The 14,473-nt window shown below is 39.1% G+C and overlaps 2 protein-coding genes across 15 annotated transcripts in view; both read right to left on the minus strand.

Annotated features, from left to right (window-relative positions):
- LOC117418245 (E3 ubiquitin-protein ligase HECTD1-like) overlaps positions 1-1,016 on the minus strand; it is a 32,708-nt gene extending 31,692 nt beyond the window's left edge. For 9 of the 13 annotated variants that reach the window (XM_058991621.1, XM_058991625.1, XM_058991617.1 and 6 more), the window contains exon 1: positions 874-1,015. The gene's annotated coding sequence lies outside the window, so the exon portion shown is untranslated. Of the gene's footprint in view, positions 1-781 lie in introns of all 13 variants that reach the window. The other 4 variants (XM_058991614.1, XM_058991624.1, XM_058991612.1 and 1 more) reach the window with 2 other exon arrangements.
- A 1,695-nt stretch (positions 1,017-2,711) lies between these two features.
- LOC117418221 (HEAT repeat-containing protein 5A-like) overlaps positions 2,712-14,473 on the minus strand; it is a 31,606-nt gene continuing 19,844 nt past the window's right edge. For both annotated transcript variants that reach the window (XM_058991627.1, XM_058991626.1), the window contains 15 exons: positions 13,345-13,489; positions 12,953-13,132; positions 12,088-12,327; positions 11,359-11,540; positions 11,121-11,189; positions 10,697-10,876; positions 10,375-10,594; positions 9,642-9,881; positions 8,058-8,185; positions 7,762-7,909; positions 6,951-7,223; positions 6,283-6,507; positions 5,717-5,868; positions 5,288-5,501; positions 2,712-4,748 (listed from right to left, as the gene is read on the minus strand). In XM_058991627.1, coding sequence (XP_058847610.1) covers positions 4,441-4,748; positions 5,288-5,501; positions 5,717-5,868; positions 6,283-6,507; positions 6,951-7,223; positions 7,762-7,909; positions 8,058-8,185; positions 9,642-9,881; positions 10,375-10,594; positions 10,697-10,876; positions 11,121-11,189; positions 11,359-11,540; positions 12,088-12,327; positions 12,953-13,132; positions 13,345-13,489 — 2,904 coding nt within the window. In that variant the 3' untranslated portion in view covers positions 2,712-4,440. The remainder of the gene's footprint in view (positions 4,749-5,287; positions 5,502-5,716; positions 5,869-6,282; positions 6,508-6,950; positions 7,224-7,761; positions 7,910-8,057; positions 8,186-9,641; positions 9,882-10,374; positions 10,595-10,696; positions 10,877-11,120; positions 11,190-11,358; positions 11,541-12,087; positions 12,328-12,952; positions 13,133-13,344; positions 13,490-14,473) is intronic.

Here is a 14,473-nt window from a genome sequence, read left to right on the forward strand (position 1 = left end):
CATCATTACAGCGATTTTCTATCTAACCTTTTCTTTCAGTAAACAAACAAATACTTAATCTGCATTTCATTTTATGTATTTATTTTAAATGGCTTACATTTTCCTTAAGCTTAGATTCTTGTGAATATCCGGTATAATTTCCAGACCTATTGTCTTTGTTCATATACAACATTGTGGTAGCCAAGGTATATCCTAACTACAAAACAAACCATGGCAAGTTGTTTTCTTAAGTATACAAAATTTCTACTGAGATATAAAAAGAATCTGAGCCTTTTTTGACACAAATAGAGATTTTTTTTGTTTGTTTGTTTACAATTTTACATTAAAACAAAACTGTAACTGAAGTTAACATGTCGCATACATATACATGTCTAAATGTAATTTTAACCAGCACTGGTAGACAGCACTGTTATATTTTCAATTGAGAATTAAATCATTAATATGTTGTGGAAAAGTTTTTAAAATATTTCATAATAATGGTAACACTAATTCAAAACCTCAAATACTGTGGCTAAAGTAAACTAACACACGCCATCAAAACATCCTCGTATTCTTCCAAGATCGATTAATTTCTGTAATATTATATTCCTTTGTTCGAAATGCAAAGAAATGTTAAACTGGTCGTTGTTTTGGTCATTCGCCGAAATAAGGCCTAACATCTTATGTCAAACCTCGAAGCTCAAGTTACAAGCTATGCGTAGGCCTCTGCACTAAAATCGGCTCTGCGTCCCAGGAAATCGCGGCCTTACGTTTAAAACCCCGACAGTCAAGACAGACTTACCCACTGACGGGAGATGAAGAAAACAAAAATAATATTTACAGACAAATAAAAGCAGCGACTGACAAATGTAACAATAAATACACTATCGTTACCCTTTTCTTTCTTAACGTAAAGGTCAAAAGTGGAAGAGAGGAATATTCTTCAGAGTGAAATGGAGAGCTGCACAGGGGTGAAATGAGTGAAGCTGAAGCTCCCCGTCCGCATCACGAGTCTCTCTGCATATCATCACACAGACCGTGTTGTAATACAGCAACGGGAGTTATTTTTTCTGTCTGCAGGGGACGCTCTAAAAATATTGTACGCTGTACTGTACTTACTGTATTTGAATACAGACTTTCTGAATACAGACTTTCTGATTGTAATTGTGTTGCATTTGCGCTATATTCTTCCAGTGTTTGCTTGTGTATGTATTCTGTACTCAATGTGTGAATGTATGTATTCGTGTATTTATTTTTTTAATGTTTGTTAGTTTTTTTTTGTTTTTTTAACAGGGATACACCTGCCTACATAATGTAAATAAAACATTAATCGAATTAGAAGAACCAAAATAGCAATGTTTATTGGAGAAAAAAATAAATAAATGTTATTAAAACTTTAGACACAGTCGATTTTTTTCCTACTCTGTCCGTAAATTTGAGGTGTTTTGCTCCGGTTTGAAAATGTATGTGTTTTTCATTCATGGGATATTATTGCTTGTGTAAAGTGATAGATTGACAGTGCTGGTTATTGACACCTAGTACCCTGCTCACAGGTTATAGTTATAGCCCTCCCTACATACTTTACTACCTGTATCCTTTCAGTTCCTGTCACATTTGAGAGACTTCAGTACTCTGCTGACGATTTAGATTGGGTTCAATCCCAGGTGGGGGACACTGTTGCTGTACCCTTGAGCAAGGTACTTTACCTAGATTGCTCCAGTAAAAACTCAACTGTATAAATGGGTAATTATATGTAAAAATAATGTGATATCTTGTAACAATTGTAAGTTGCCCTGGATAAGGGTGTAGACTAAGAAATAAATAATAAACAGGGTTACTAGAACAGCAGGCCTGTTAAAAGTCAAGGGTGCCCTGTGTAAAACTGTTTCATGATTGAGAAAGTTGCATTTATTGAGAAAGTTTTTTATATTGAGAGTATCATAATTGGAAATAGCCACTACATTTCCATCTGTCCCCTTTTCCTGAAATCACAATAGTCATAGTTTCTATTTTCAAGAATCATGATGGTAGCTGTATTTTTCAGTAATACCATTCTATTAACAGTGTGTCATTTTGTAACACTGTTTTAGTGATCCATTTATAGGCATGCACAGAAGGTTCTCAGCTTGCTTACTTTACTTTCAGGAAGTCTGTTGTTTGGTCATTTCATCACTGCAGTGACTTTAATGCAAAGACAGTCAAATCATGATCAATGGCTGATGTTCTAAAGTACAGCAGTACTACTTACTGAGTTCATATGTTGGATTGGCAGATTAGGATTTTTTATTGACATTTAAAAGAACAAAAGCAAGCATTCTAAACATTCAATACCGTTTGATTTCTTCTTATGTAATTATTTAATTTGCTATCATCTCCCATACTGGAATATTCAAAAAATATTTGTTGGTTAATACAATGGTTTGAAAGGGCAGAATGATTAAGAAAAAACAGTTTGGCTTACCTAAATTGTGTTTAACACAAACGGTGTTGTTCTTAAAATCAAACATATCCAGGAATGGCTAGAAAACATCCAATCCTTATTAAGCTCACATGCCTCCCTGTACCTATGCCAACCCATCCAGGAAGATGGATATTTGCTCCCAGATCAAAAGGAATTTGCAACAAAAATAACATCTGTTCTTGATTTAAGAAAATGGCAGTCACATTCCTCTGTAATCTTATTTAGCTCAGACTTTTCATGCATTAAGAAAATGAAACCATCACACCAGCAATGAAAAAAATGAGGCTTTATTTGTCAAGCATATTAGAAAATGAAATTATATGTTAGGATTTAAGTCAAATTGTTAAATCTGTACAATTTACAATGCTATGTACAAAATATGTTTAGCCTACAAATACAGTATGTTACATCCTTCTTGTCTCAGCCATAAGTGCTTCAGGTGGTCTGGAAGGAAAACAGGTGTTCAGACTAGGACACTTATCAACAGGGTTTGATTTGCAAGGAGTAATGGTGACATAAAAGGATTAGACATAAACGGCCACAAATAAAAACAGGTTAATACTTTTTTTATTTTTTATTCAATTGCACTAATTTTCAATAAAATGTTAGAAAATGTTGGATAAACATTTTCTTTTTTTTGCCCCCAAGTATCTTCTAATTTTTCATATCATATACACAGCAATGATCAGACACACAATAATTGTGTAGCAACATAAACCACACAAATTAATTTCAGTTAACAATATGCCCGAAACAGATTCAATAATGGCAAGTATGTGGCTGCCTCAAGCAGTTTGTACAACTGTATTTTTATTCAATGGATTGTGAAGACAAGCTGCATAATCAGAAAGCCCTATGAGCACCAGTGCAGTGACTGGAAACATACATTTTTAAAACACATCTGTGCAGCTCTAGTAGTAGCACTGTATTGTTTTGCTAGGGTCAATATTGTGAGTTTTGCTCTCTTACCAAATAATAAAAAGATAATACATGGTGATCTATAAAGAAAATTAGTCAGGGGTTAAATCTAGTTGTTTAATACCATGGATAAATATACAGTACTTAAATATTTAGTCCTGGTTTGAGCTTCAATTACCTAGGACATATGTGAATGGATGTCAAAAAATACGAGCTATCCGTGTTATCATTAATGCCCCTTTTAGGCTACTTGAATCCTTGAAAACATTGAGAACTGAGACAATATGTAAATGTGGCTCTTAATTGAATAGTCTGAGTCACAGTGCCCCTTTTATAAACTATCCTACATCTGAATTACAATGACAGTCACAAAGAAACTAACACAAACCCTCCAAAAAAAACAGGACCTCTGATATTTAAATGGCACCTTAATGCAAATGACAGCATGGTTTATTATTTTAGAACCCTTTTATGAACAACGTTTCTAAACAGTGTTATTGTAGAATTACAGTACGTTATATCTTAAAATGTATATATACGAAGCAATAGTGCAATTATATCAGGGATTTGGTTAATACTTGCATGTTCAGTTCAGAAAACTGGCCTGAAAGTGATTCCTTAATGCAAACTAATTGAGCAGTTTCTGTGGTATCCGCTATGTCTACTTACTCTATATTATAACTTTTTAGAGCAACTTTTTAAAGAATGATATCTTGTCCCATTAAAAGTGCAATAAAGACAAGCACATGTTGTGTTCTTCTGCTTCATTGGCTGTGATATTCACCTATGCCAGATCAGCCTTGTGGTAGAGATAGTAATTTCCTTCATGGGGTTCACTCCACATCTAACAAGGTAACAACAAACTGACCGAAGAAAACAGCTGTCTCTCCTTTTGGCAAATTAATCTGAAGAATTACAAAACCGTGTTAACCATAAAAGGTACTGCTCTTGATTTATAATAAAACTACCCCCTTGTCAAGTCAAAACCTAGCAGATTCTGTTCAGTGTAATGTAAGGAAAAGGTAAAAACACTTATTTTTTTTTGTTAGCCCTATCTGAAACCACAGTATATTCTGAGAGAATCACAGAAAGTTGGTCTTGAGTTGAATGCTGGGAGAATTCTTTTCTGGAGGTTTGGAATGTAGAGCAGCAGTTTTGGCCTTGACACTCTCCTGATTGCCTTTGACCGCCGCTTCCAGCCGTGCCTTCATAGATGGAGAACTGGCCATGAGGGTTTTGAAGACAGAAGAGTACCGAGGGCCGATTCGCATCAGGTTCTGGAGAGCAAACTCATGCAGATTTCGTGCTGGGTTTTGTGCACAGGCCAGAGCGTTCTCATCCAGCAAGAAGGAAATAAGAAGGGGCAGCAGAATAGCCATGAGCTGAGATCCTAGGGGAAAGAAAAATAAGTTATTTACCATACAAACTAACACTCCGAGCATAAGCAGACATGACTCATATTTTAACAGGATGCCAGGGTCCAGCTTTTCTCTTCAGCAAATTATTTCTTGTTCTAATGAAAACGCACACACAGAAGGTTGGTTAAACCCAAACGTTGGCACTTGCAACACCACAGCATTCCCCAGCACTAAAAAAACAAGGGTGATGGCAGACAAGTTCTAGGAACAAACAGCAGCCAAAATATAATTGGGCTGCATTTTTCTTGTAAAATGGCTCACTTTGAACTCATGGCTTGTAAAACATTTCAAGGCTATCTAGAGCTACTGCATATGCACAATAAACAGAAGTACAGATTGTGCCTGTTCATATATATTTACAGTACAGTTACTTATCTATTTGGCAGCTGAAATAATTACTCTATTTGGTTTCCTTGAGGGTGTATCCTCATGAGTTCATAAGTGATTGTCTTAAACTGGCAGCATGTCTGTAGATTCTTCACATAACCAGGCTGCAACTGTGCCAACTTACGATGTTCCTCATCAGCCATAGACACAAGGACCTCAAGAGCTTTAACCCCTTCCTGGATAGCCTGCAGCTCTGCAGAACTCTCTGGTTTTCTCTTCTCCACTCTCTGGAGCCTGCTTACGATCACTGACCCCAGGGACTGGATGTAGGGGACAGACACAGCCTGGCTGGGGTTCCGAAAGATGGACAGTAGCAGCTGGTAGCACCTGGTCAGTATCTACGAAAGATGAACAAAAAAAAAACATGTGTTATAGAGGTTGGCCTTGAAATGGCCAACCTCAAGGAATTGATCTGCTGTTAAAACAGTTGTTAAAACAGTTTCTTCTTAAAGCCGAGCGCAATATAAAGGATTAATTTTGTACGTAAAATAAATAGACATAAATAAAATTAATGTGCTGCAGCAACAAAACAGAGAAAATGCTTTGTCTTTACCAAGGGATCCTTCGAATCCAGGCTTCTTTTAAACTTGTCAATGCACCGACTCTGAAGGCACTGGACAGCTGTAACATCAGGACTAGCAGACACAATGAATATAGTGATCGCTGTAAGCAGGCTGATGTCATCTAACTCTGGGTGCATCTCATCTAAGGAGAAAAGATTTTTATTATTTTCAAGTTTTCTGTTGATTCTTATATTCAACTCACTCAAAATGGCACCATTAAACACTACATTTTGTTATGATCTATTTAAAGTGAGTGTTTATAGGCATGGAAGTTCAACAAAACGGAGCACACCTTTCCTTTGTTTACTCGGATGAATCCCTTTAGGCTAGTATATGCAATTTCAGCAGTAGAGTATTAGTATATAGAACAAGAAGTTAATTTACAAACACAAAAAAAATAGGCACTATAGCTAATAATCTGTGTTTCTATAAGTTTACCTTACCCCTTTGATTAAAGACTTCGTCAGCCACATTTATGAGCATGTTTTTTCTTTGGTATGAAGCCGTGTCAGAACGCATGAAATGTATAGAAGCCACATCTCTGGTTCAGACTTACCCGTGTTCCAGAAGTCCAGCAGGGTAACAAGAGCACAGCGGAGCAGACGGGTCCAGGCAGCACTGCTCTTTTCTGCCCTGGCCATAGGGGAGGAGACCACAGCTTTGAGAGCCTGCAGAGCCGCCGAGACCGGCAGGGAGATCTGACCACTGGGCACCTTCACTGCCGTCTCCCGGAGGACACCAGTGATCAAGAACAGAATGGTAGGCAGGATAGAAACACTGCCTGCAGACAAGAGGGTTTGCAGATAAATGTATCAGCAGGGTTTATTTGAATTAAAAAAAAAAAGAGCAAATACAGGGCAAGACAAAAATCTGAGTTTTTGTGTGAAACAAATGTTTACACTTTAATGCATAGTTTTTTCAAATACAAAAATAAATAAATAAATAAATAAATAAATAAATAATATGCAAAGAACCAACAGATTTTCATCACAATAAAATGGAGACCAGTGACTGAATTATTACTGTATTTGACTTAAGGACGGTTTTACTTTGAACTACACTGTATAAATATTTATGCAAAACATATTTCCTGTAACTCATTCCCCTGAAAATAGTTTCCTGGGTTGACTTTGGCCTTCTTTGTGTAGAGATGTAATGGAAAACAGATGCCGATTCTCATTTGGAATTTCTCTTGATCAGCATCATCTTGTATCCCAATCCTACCTTCAGGTGAGCAGATGCAAGGAAGGTCAGACAGGATTCCCAAGGCTGCCGATACCAGCTTGCAGTCATTCTCCGTCAGGGTTTGTGGTTTGCCTCCATGGCCACTGGGGCTGCCTACAAGCTTGGGGTTCAGCTGTGGTAGCTGCCGTACAAGAATACAAAGGGACAGTTCCAGCGTTGCAAATACCAGCGATTTCCCAGGCACCAGGCCTCCGGTATCTTTTCCCTCTCCGAACTCTGGCAGAGTTTCCTTCTCTTCAGCACCATCATCAACTGAGAACAATTAAACAATGTCATTAGCACCTTTAACAAGTACAAAGACCGCAGTTAAACAGCGTATCTTCAGGCATGCAGATTACTGGGAGTACACCAAACAGGAGTTCTGCAGGATTTACACGCCAGTAGTATTTTACTAGTAATTTCTTAACACCACCACCACCGTATTCTGGCATGCTTCTTGTGACCTACAAATACCGAACCGCAAAAAGTTAACCGTTGGGGTTCTCTTACAGCAAAAAATGAAGCATTGTGTGTACAGTATCAGTTTTAATAATGGAAATGTACAGATGCATCCAATAAAATAATAAAACACAAATCATCATGTGAAGAGATACACACAAGCCTGGCAATGTTTGTATTTTGGAGGTTTGCAGCAAAACGACTTCTATTATCTGGTTAAAGGTAGTTGTTTTTATTCCAAGTTTCAGGGACTAAACTCCCTAGGCATTACCCAGTGCACCAACTCATGTGATCAATGCAAGCTAATCAACATTTGACACAGGCTGGGAGGAGTGATTCAAAAGACGCTAACCCTCTGCACTCCTTCGCTTCTCCTTCACATGCTCCTCCGCTGCACAGATGATCTGCCTGACCAGCTCCAGAACAGCCAGCTGGACGGCTGGAGACTCCCTGGTCAGTATCAGTCTATGGAGGACATTCAGCAATTCAACACTCAGAGCCTGCAGAAAAGGAGAACACATGCTACGCATTACCAATTAAGTCTGTTTGCACAGCGGATCAGAGCCCTGTAATAGATACATATGAACATTCTCACATACCAGCTAGCAAATGAATATCAGAAAAAAACCGAAGCCTTGTAAAAGCTACCTGATCATTACCAATCTTCGACCGTGGCCATGGAACATCCAGCAAAGACTGCAGTGACTGCAAACAGGCCGGGATACTTTCCATTGGAGCATCCGAGCGAGGAGAGCATAGAAACTCTACACATATACCTGCAATTAATAAAAGCAGATTAGTCAAACGTTATACCAACTCCTTTAGGCTGCAGTACAGGTATCAGCCACTTAGGCCCTGTCCACACTATGCCTTATAAACCAGCTTAAAAGTGCTAAATACGGTTATCATCTACACTACACAGCGTTTAATACCGTACTCGAGAACCATACTCAAGACCACCTCAGGGGGTAGTCTCAAGTCTGATTCTAAATTAGATCGCATCAGGTAGTGCGGTTTGTCAGAAGTGTGTAATACCGCCGTAATACCGAACTACATTTTTTGTGTATCCTCCAATATCCCAAAATGCTATCCGCTATGCTTTGCGCGTGTGGACATCACAAATACAGTACTCAGAACAGGCGCCTGAAGGAGTTGAGAATATCAATACTGCTGTACCGTATACAATTTCTGAGGCTTGTTGTAAAATGGTGGATAATGGAGCGACACGATCAGATATCAACGTGCCTTAATTTCGGCATCTGGAGCAATTAAATTGGTCAAGAACTTCAGAGTTCAAAATGAAAACGCACACATTATGATAAAAAGTACCTCATGTTTTTAAGAAACAAAGCCACAACGTTCATGCTAAGAAGCGCTATGTCTTCCACATTCCATTGCGCTGCTAGGAACTGTAACCAAGCTATTTTAGTGTTTGTACGCATTAAGTCAGACTAAACATGAAACGGTACTTCAGCGTGGACGCTTTGAGCTGGATTAATTAAAGCTTTTCTGAGTACAGTTCGAGATCGGTTATGTAGTCTAGACAGGGCCTTAAAACCATATTTTAAAAACACATAACTTTCAAGCATCCATAATGTATGAGTATTGGCTTCAGAATTCACTTCTAGTACTGTTAGCAGACCTGGCTCAATACGTAATCAGTTTGCCAGTTTAATATTTATTTATTGATTGATTTAAATTTTGTTTAACCAGGAACATTTCCATTAATCTAATTTACAAGGAGGAATAAAGCTCCCATTCCTACTGCCTGACAAGGACTCTTCTTGTTGCCTTGGCACTCTAAAGCAATGCACGCTTCACTTAAAAACAATGCTTGTTTTCAACTAGACAAATAAAAGAAATTATTCCAACACTTTTGTTTTCTGCATCTGAAATAGTACCCAGATTTTTATGTACACACTTTATATAAAAAAAACAACAACTGTTCAATCCCAATGATAAAGGGCTTGTTTGACAGGCCGTGATTTACTGTGAAACTTTGGTAAAGTTGCTGTAACCCATAAGCTTGGTTTAGTTAGTTCTTTTTTACACTGATGGGCTTCTAAAGTCAACACAATGGAGTTTGTTAAGTAATGGTGTGCTTTTCCTATTTTTTGTGGCTATTTTGCTGTTTTACATACCTGAGATGTAATTCTTTTTAATTTAAAATGAAAATATCTGTGAATTATTATCAGTACAGTGTAAAACTGAATATAATTGTGGGACACTGACCCAATATCAGATAGAATCTATCTGTGTTAATATCCTCAGGAGACTTGACGTTGGCCAGCGAGGTTGACTGCCCCATTGTGGTGGGAGTCACGGGTCGGGACAGGTTAGCAGGCTCCTCGTCCACCACGATGAAGCCTGTGCTGTTGAGCCACACTGCTGTAGCGTGAAGAATGGGAGCCCAGGAGCTAACGTAGTGGGATCTGGCATGTTCTACTGTTTCTGCTGTGTAAAATGCACCACCTGGGGAAACAAAGGGAAAATACACGTTCAGAAAGTAAGCTGGTGAATCTTAAAAGAACCTTTTGAAAACCTGCAGGCACACTAGAAAAGAATCACTTTGAGCCATATTCAGAAACAACATGAGTGTTAATGCTCACAAACTCAATGAAACACAAATCTCAATGTAAAACAAACAAAAAAAAAAGTATTATCATGGCACACTAAAAGTAAACTATGTTTAAGTTTCTCTAGCACTAGATGTAAATCAGATCTTGTCTAGTTGGCGATTTGTGTTTGATGTATTGCAAGCCAGCAATTATACTTCAAACTTATGCAACGTAAAGCAGCTTTGGACTTAAAATACCATAATTCCAAATCAAAGACTGCCAAGATGTACATATCTTTTCGTATTTCCCGTTAATTATGCTCTAACTTAATGCGTCTCAAATGTTATGATGCCATTCCAACCAGTTTATCTGTACGCATACGAAATGCTTAGTAACACAAATCCTACCTCCAGCAGGGAGCTGTGCTGTGTACTCTTGCGGTAGAGTCAGGAGGGTGTAATCCTGCAGAGCTGCCAGCCACAGCTTACTGAGGGTTGTTAAGTCTGCCTGAACCAGGTTGAGAAGCCCTTCTGCTGATGGACTGCTGTAGTCTTCACAATAAATCTTTGAAAGCTGCTTTGGAGGACTGTCACACAGCTTCTGGCACTTTATTGCAACAATATAGACCTAAAACAAATTACAAATTACAAATATATTATTATTGCGCAAAGGGACAAAACAAAAAGCTGGCTTCAATCCAGTTACTCATATTCCATCTGGTGCTCCTACCTCAGCCCAAGCCTTGAGCACTGCCAGAGTCTCCATGGTGGATGTGCTCTCATTGTACAGCTGGTTCTGAGCCTCCTTCCCAGCCTGCACCTTCACCAGCGATGATGCCAGCAGCTGGTGGACTCTCCGCAGGTCACCAAGGTCACTTACAACTCCACTGGCTATCCAGGCACTGCAAACCTGGAAATGGAAAGCATGACTCAGGTTTCATTTCAGCTTTACAGTGGTAATACAAAAAGCTAGTTTATTCATTCATTTTCATAGATTTACCATCTGTTACACATCTTATATAAAGCACTATATAAAAGTAAACTGAAACGCTGCTTGGACTGCATTGCCTCCGCTGAAATAAACCAGTTCTCTCTCAGAATGTTCTTTGTTTATATAGAGAGCTGCTCTGGGAAGGTCAGGTTTATTTTCTTACCTGGCATGCTTTTGCAGTCACATCCGGAGGGGTATCAGGAGTGAAGGCTGGTCTAAGTGCTGCACCCACCTAAAAGAAGGACCAAACCAAAACTACGTGGGAACGAATTCAAAATCAGGAGGTGGCATGGTCAATAAGTTAAGATACAATCATTTCTGCCATTTCCTCTTCATTTTCCTGCCATTGGACCATGGCTGTTGCATCTTCAGATCGGGAAAAGAAAAAGAAGAATGCTTACGCTGGCTTGATACTGCTCCAGGATCACATGCCCTGGAAACTCTGGTTCTGGAACTGCTGCGAACTTTCTGATGATGACCAGCAGGGTCTGCAGACCAGAGAGGCGCAGCTGGTCACTGTGGTCAGTGGCAGCCATGAAAGCCATTCGGATCAGGTCTGCCAGGTGCAACACCAGGAAATCACCTGGAGGGAAGGCAAGTTCATCAGCATCTATAGAGAAAGGCAGTGCCAAGCTGCGGAGATGTACATGTACATGTTTGATAAGGACAAGCATGCTTCTAGCTTCTTTGCCTGCAACATACCTTTCATCTTGCGTGCAGCAACAACGTTCATGACTAGATGGTGAAATTTGGTAGGTACCAATAGATAGGAAGCTATCATAGGAGGGTATACGGGACGATGCATTTGATTTATCTTACAGGCACCACCTAAACTGATGAGCAAATAAGAATTACAGCACAACACAACACACTACTGTGCCTTCCTGGCACGAATACCTTTGATACTAGAGCTTTCTGAATCGCCCCACCCTAATTTAAAATCACTCTCTAGATCATACATTAGTGACAAGTTACTTATGAGAATAATAGGTAGCTATTAATATACTCTGGGATAAAAATAAAATAGAATGCGAGATTCAAGCTAGAATAGACAAGAACACATTGAGAACAGTCATAGTCCTACTCAATTGGCACACTTTTAACCCATCCAAAATCCCATCCAGACTTACTGGTGGGGTCCCGCAGCCTCCTCTCCTGGGCGAGGGCCATGTTGAAATGCGCCTCATCTTCGTTCTCACACTGGCTGATGATCCGGCAGACGCACTCGGCTGCGAACACACGGGTGGCCCAGCGAGGGTTGGTGAAGGGGCAGGATTTCTCGGGTTTGGAAGTAAACACGGAGGCGTCATCCACACGATCCCCATCCTCCTCCTCTTGAGTCATCTCTACCGGGGCAGCAGTAGCAAAATCTGCAAGAGCACATAAAATACATTAAAGCTAGATCCCCATAGGAATTACTGCCTTGTTTCACTGAATATTTTATTAAGCGCAGTGATCAACGAGTGGGAGCTCATAAAGGCAGGAAAGGTCAGTATTACATACAGCCTGATCAAGGGTTGTCTTCAGGGATTTTGGTTGACGTACATAAAATCTGAAAGATTTGAAACTTCAGCTATTTTAGTTCTGTTTTAGAGATCCTTGTAGATATACCGATATTTATTGACAATAAGATAAAAACCAAGTAGAGCAATTACATTGAAATATGCAAAGTTGTTATGATCTAGCAGGAAAGCACTCAAACGTCGCACTGACGAGATCAAATTAATGTTTCATGATCAGTTAATAACTTCGGCCTAACTCAATAACCGTGGGCAGAATTAAGTGAAGTGAATCATAAAAGTAAACTCATGATTGTGACCATGCCCAAAAAAGGCATATAAAAACAAGGATGCATTGAGATGCACCAAATAAATCCTATGGTCAGAAGCAGTTTTTACTCATACGGTACTGCAATGAAACAGAAAATGTGACCTCTGGGAAGTGCTTTTTCCAAGAGCAGAGCTCTGTTACTCACAGGAAAAGCTTTATTCTTACCAGCAGAGGCAGAAAGCACATCTTTGCAGAGCTTTAACCATTGTGAAAGCTTCCCCACAGCCATGGATGTCAGCATGTGACCCAACGTCTCCTTGATGTCTCTGCAGAGGCGCCGATCCGACTCCCTGTCCAGAAGGCTGAACAAGGCCCCCTCCAGACCAGTCTCTTTGATAGTAACATCTGCACACAGAAAAGTTACATCTTCCAGTTAAATACATGTTAATCCTCAACTGGTAAAACATCCTTAACTTCTAAACTTAAACTAGCTTCTTGTAGCTTTACCTTACGTTCAGAATCTACTTACCTTACAGTAAGGGGGTATCTAAATCTCTCTTGGAGAGAAAGCATCTGGCAGGTGTAAATAATGCTCAACTCCTAATGAAGGATCTTACCCAGGAGAGTGTGTTCTCTGTTTGAAAGGTCTTTCACGAGGGTGACAGCATGTTCAGAAACCTCAGTCGCTTCCCTCTGTGCAAGCTGACGCAGGCAGGCCACCACAGCTCTCCTCAGTGACAGATACGAACTGCACAAATTCACCTGCAAACACAGTTCACCAGGGCAGATCAGCACCTGCAACACACACTGCAGGGTTTCTTTCACAATCACTAACCCTTGTAATTCATTTGAACACATATGGTTCTTTTGAGATATGTTTGATTTTCTGATTTTTATTTAACAGTATAGTGGAAGCTAATGTGCACCATTCTTTTTCAGAAAGGAGAAAACACAAAATAATGTAAAAGCACTCAAAACAAAATAAAATGCAGCTTTTATTTCTAGTTTGGTTACAGTCACAGTTTTGCCATTTCATATTATTGGAATTTACACTTATGCATTGAATACAGCCTCCCCCTCTTACTTGCACCATATGCAAAAGATTAAGGAGTTAAATAAGTTGATCAGTACTCTTTGGATTTCCTTGGTTGTGATAATGGAAGATAATGGAGTCAACCAGAGGTAAGTATGGGTGATAATCAGGGATCCTAGGAATCCGTTTACTGTGGAATAACGAGGATAAACACAGATTTTCAATGCGGTCTAAGAATTTTTAGTTTTACACTTTAGCCATACAGACAAATACTATTTGTAAAGTTTAGATTATTGATTGATAGCACTGGTGAACTTGTAACTTCCTTAGAATTTAACAGTGTACCAATAAATATTTCCTGTGTCAATTTTAGCCTTTTAATTGCGGAATAACACAGATTTATTTATTTATTTTTTATTGAGGAAAACTAGGATCCCTGGTGATAATGCATCACAAGCTTTACTTATGAAAATGCAGTGGAATTATTACTGGAAAAAGAGCTGTAATACAGTACAGTGGCTTATCACACTGGTGTTATAGTTAGCTAGCCCCTCCCCCTGCTTAAAGTTTAGCTGTGCCTTCTGGCATAGAATAGTCTCCTGATCTCAGTTTCACATGGCTCAGATGTCTAAAGGTACAGAACTTGTAAAGTTATATATATATGATTTTATTTTAGAGTTACTGCTTCAGCCTTTCCTGTCTCACCCTCAGAA

Source organism: Acipenser ruthenus, chromosome 18 (assembly GCF_902713425.1).
Source record: "Acipenser ruthenus chromosome 18, fAciRut3.2 maternal haplotype, whole genome shotgun sequence".
NCBI classification, from domain to species: domain Eukaryota; kingdom Metazoa; phylum Chordata; class Actinopteri; order Acipenseriformes; family Acipenseridae; genus Acipenser; species Acipenser ruthenus.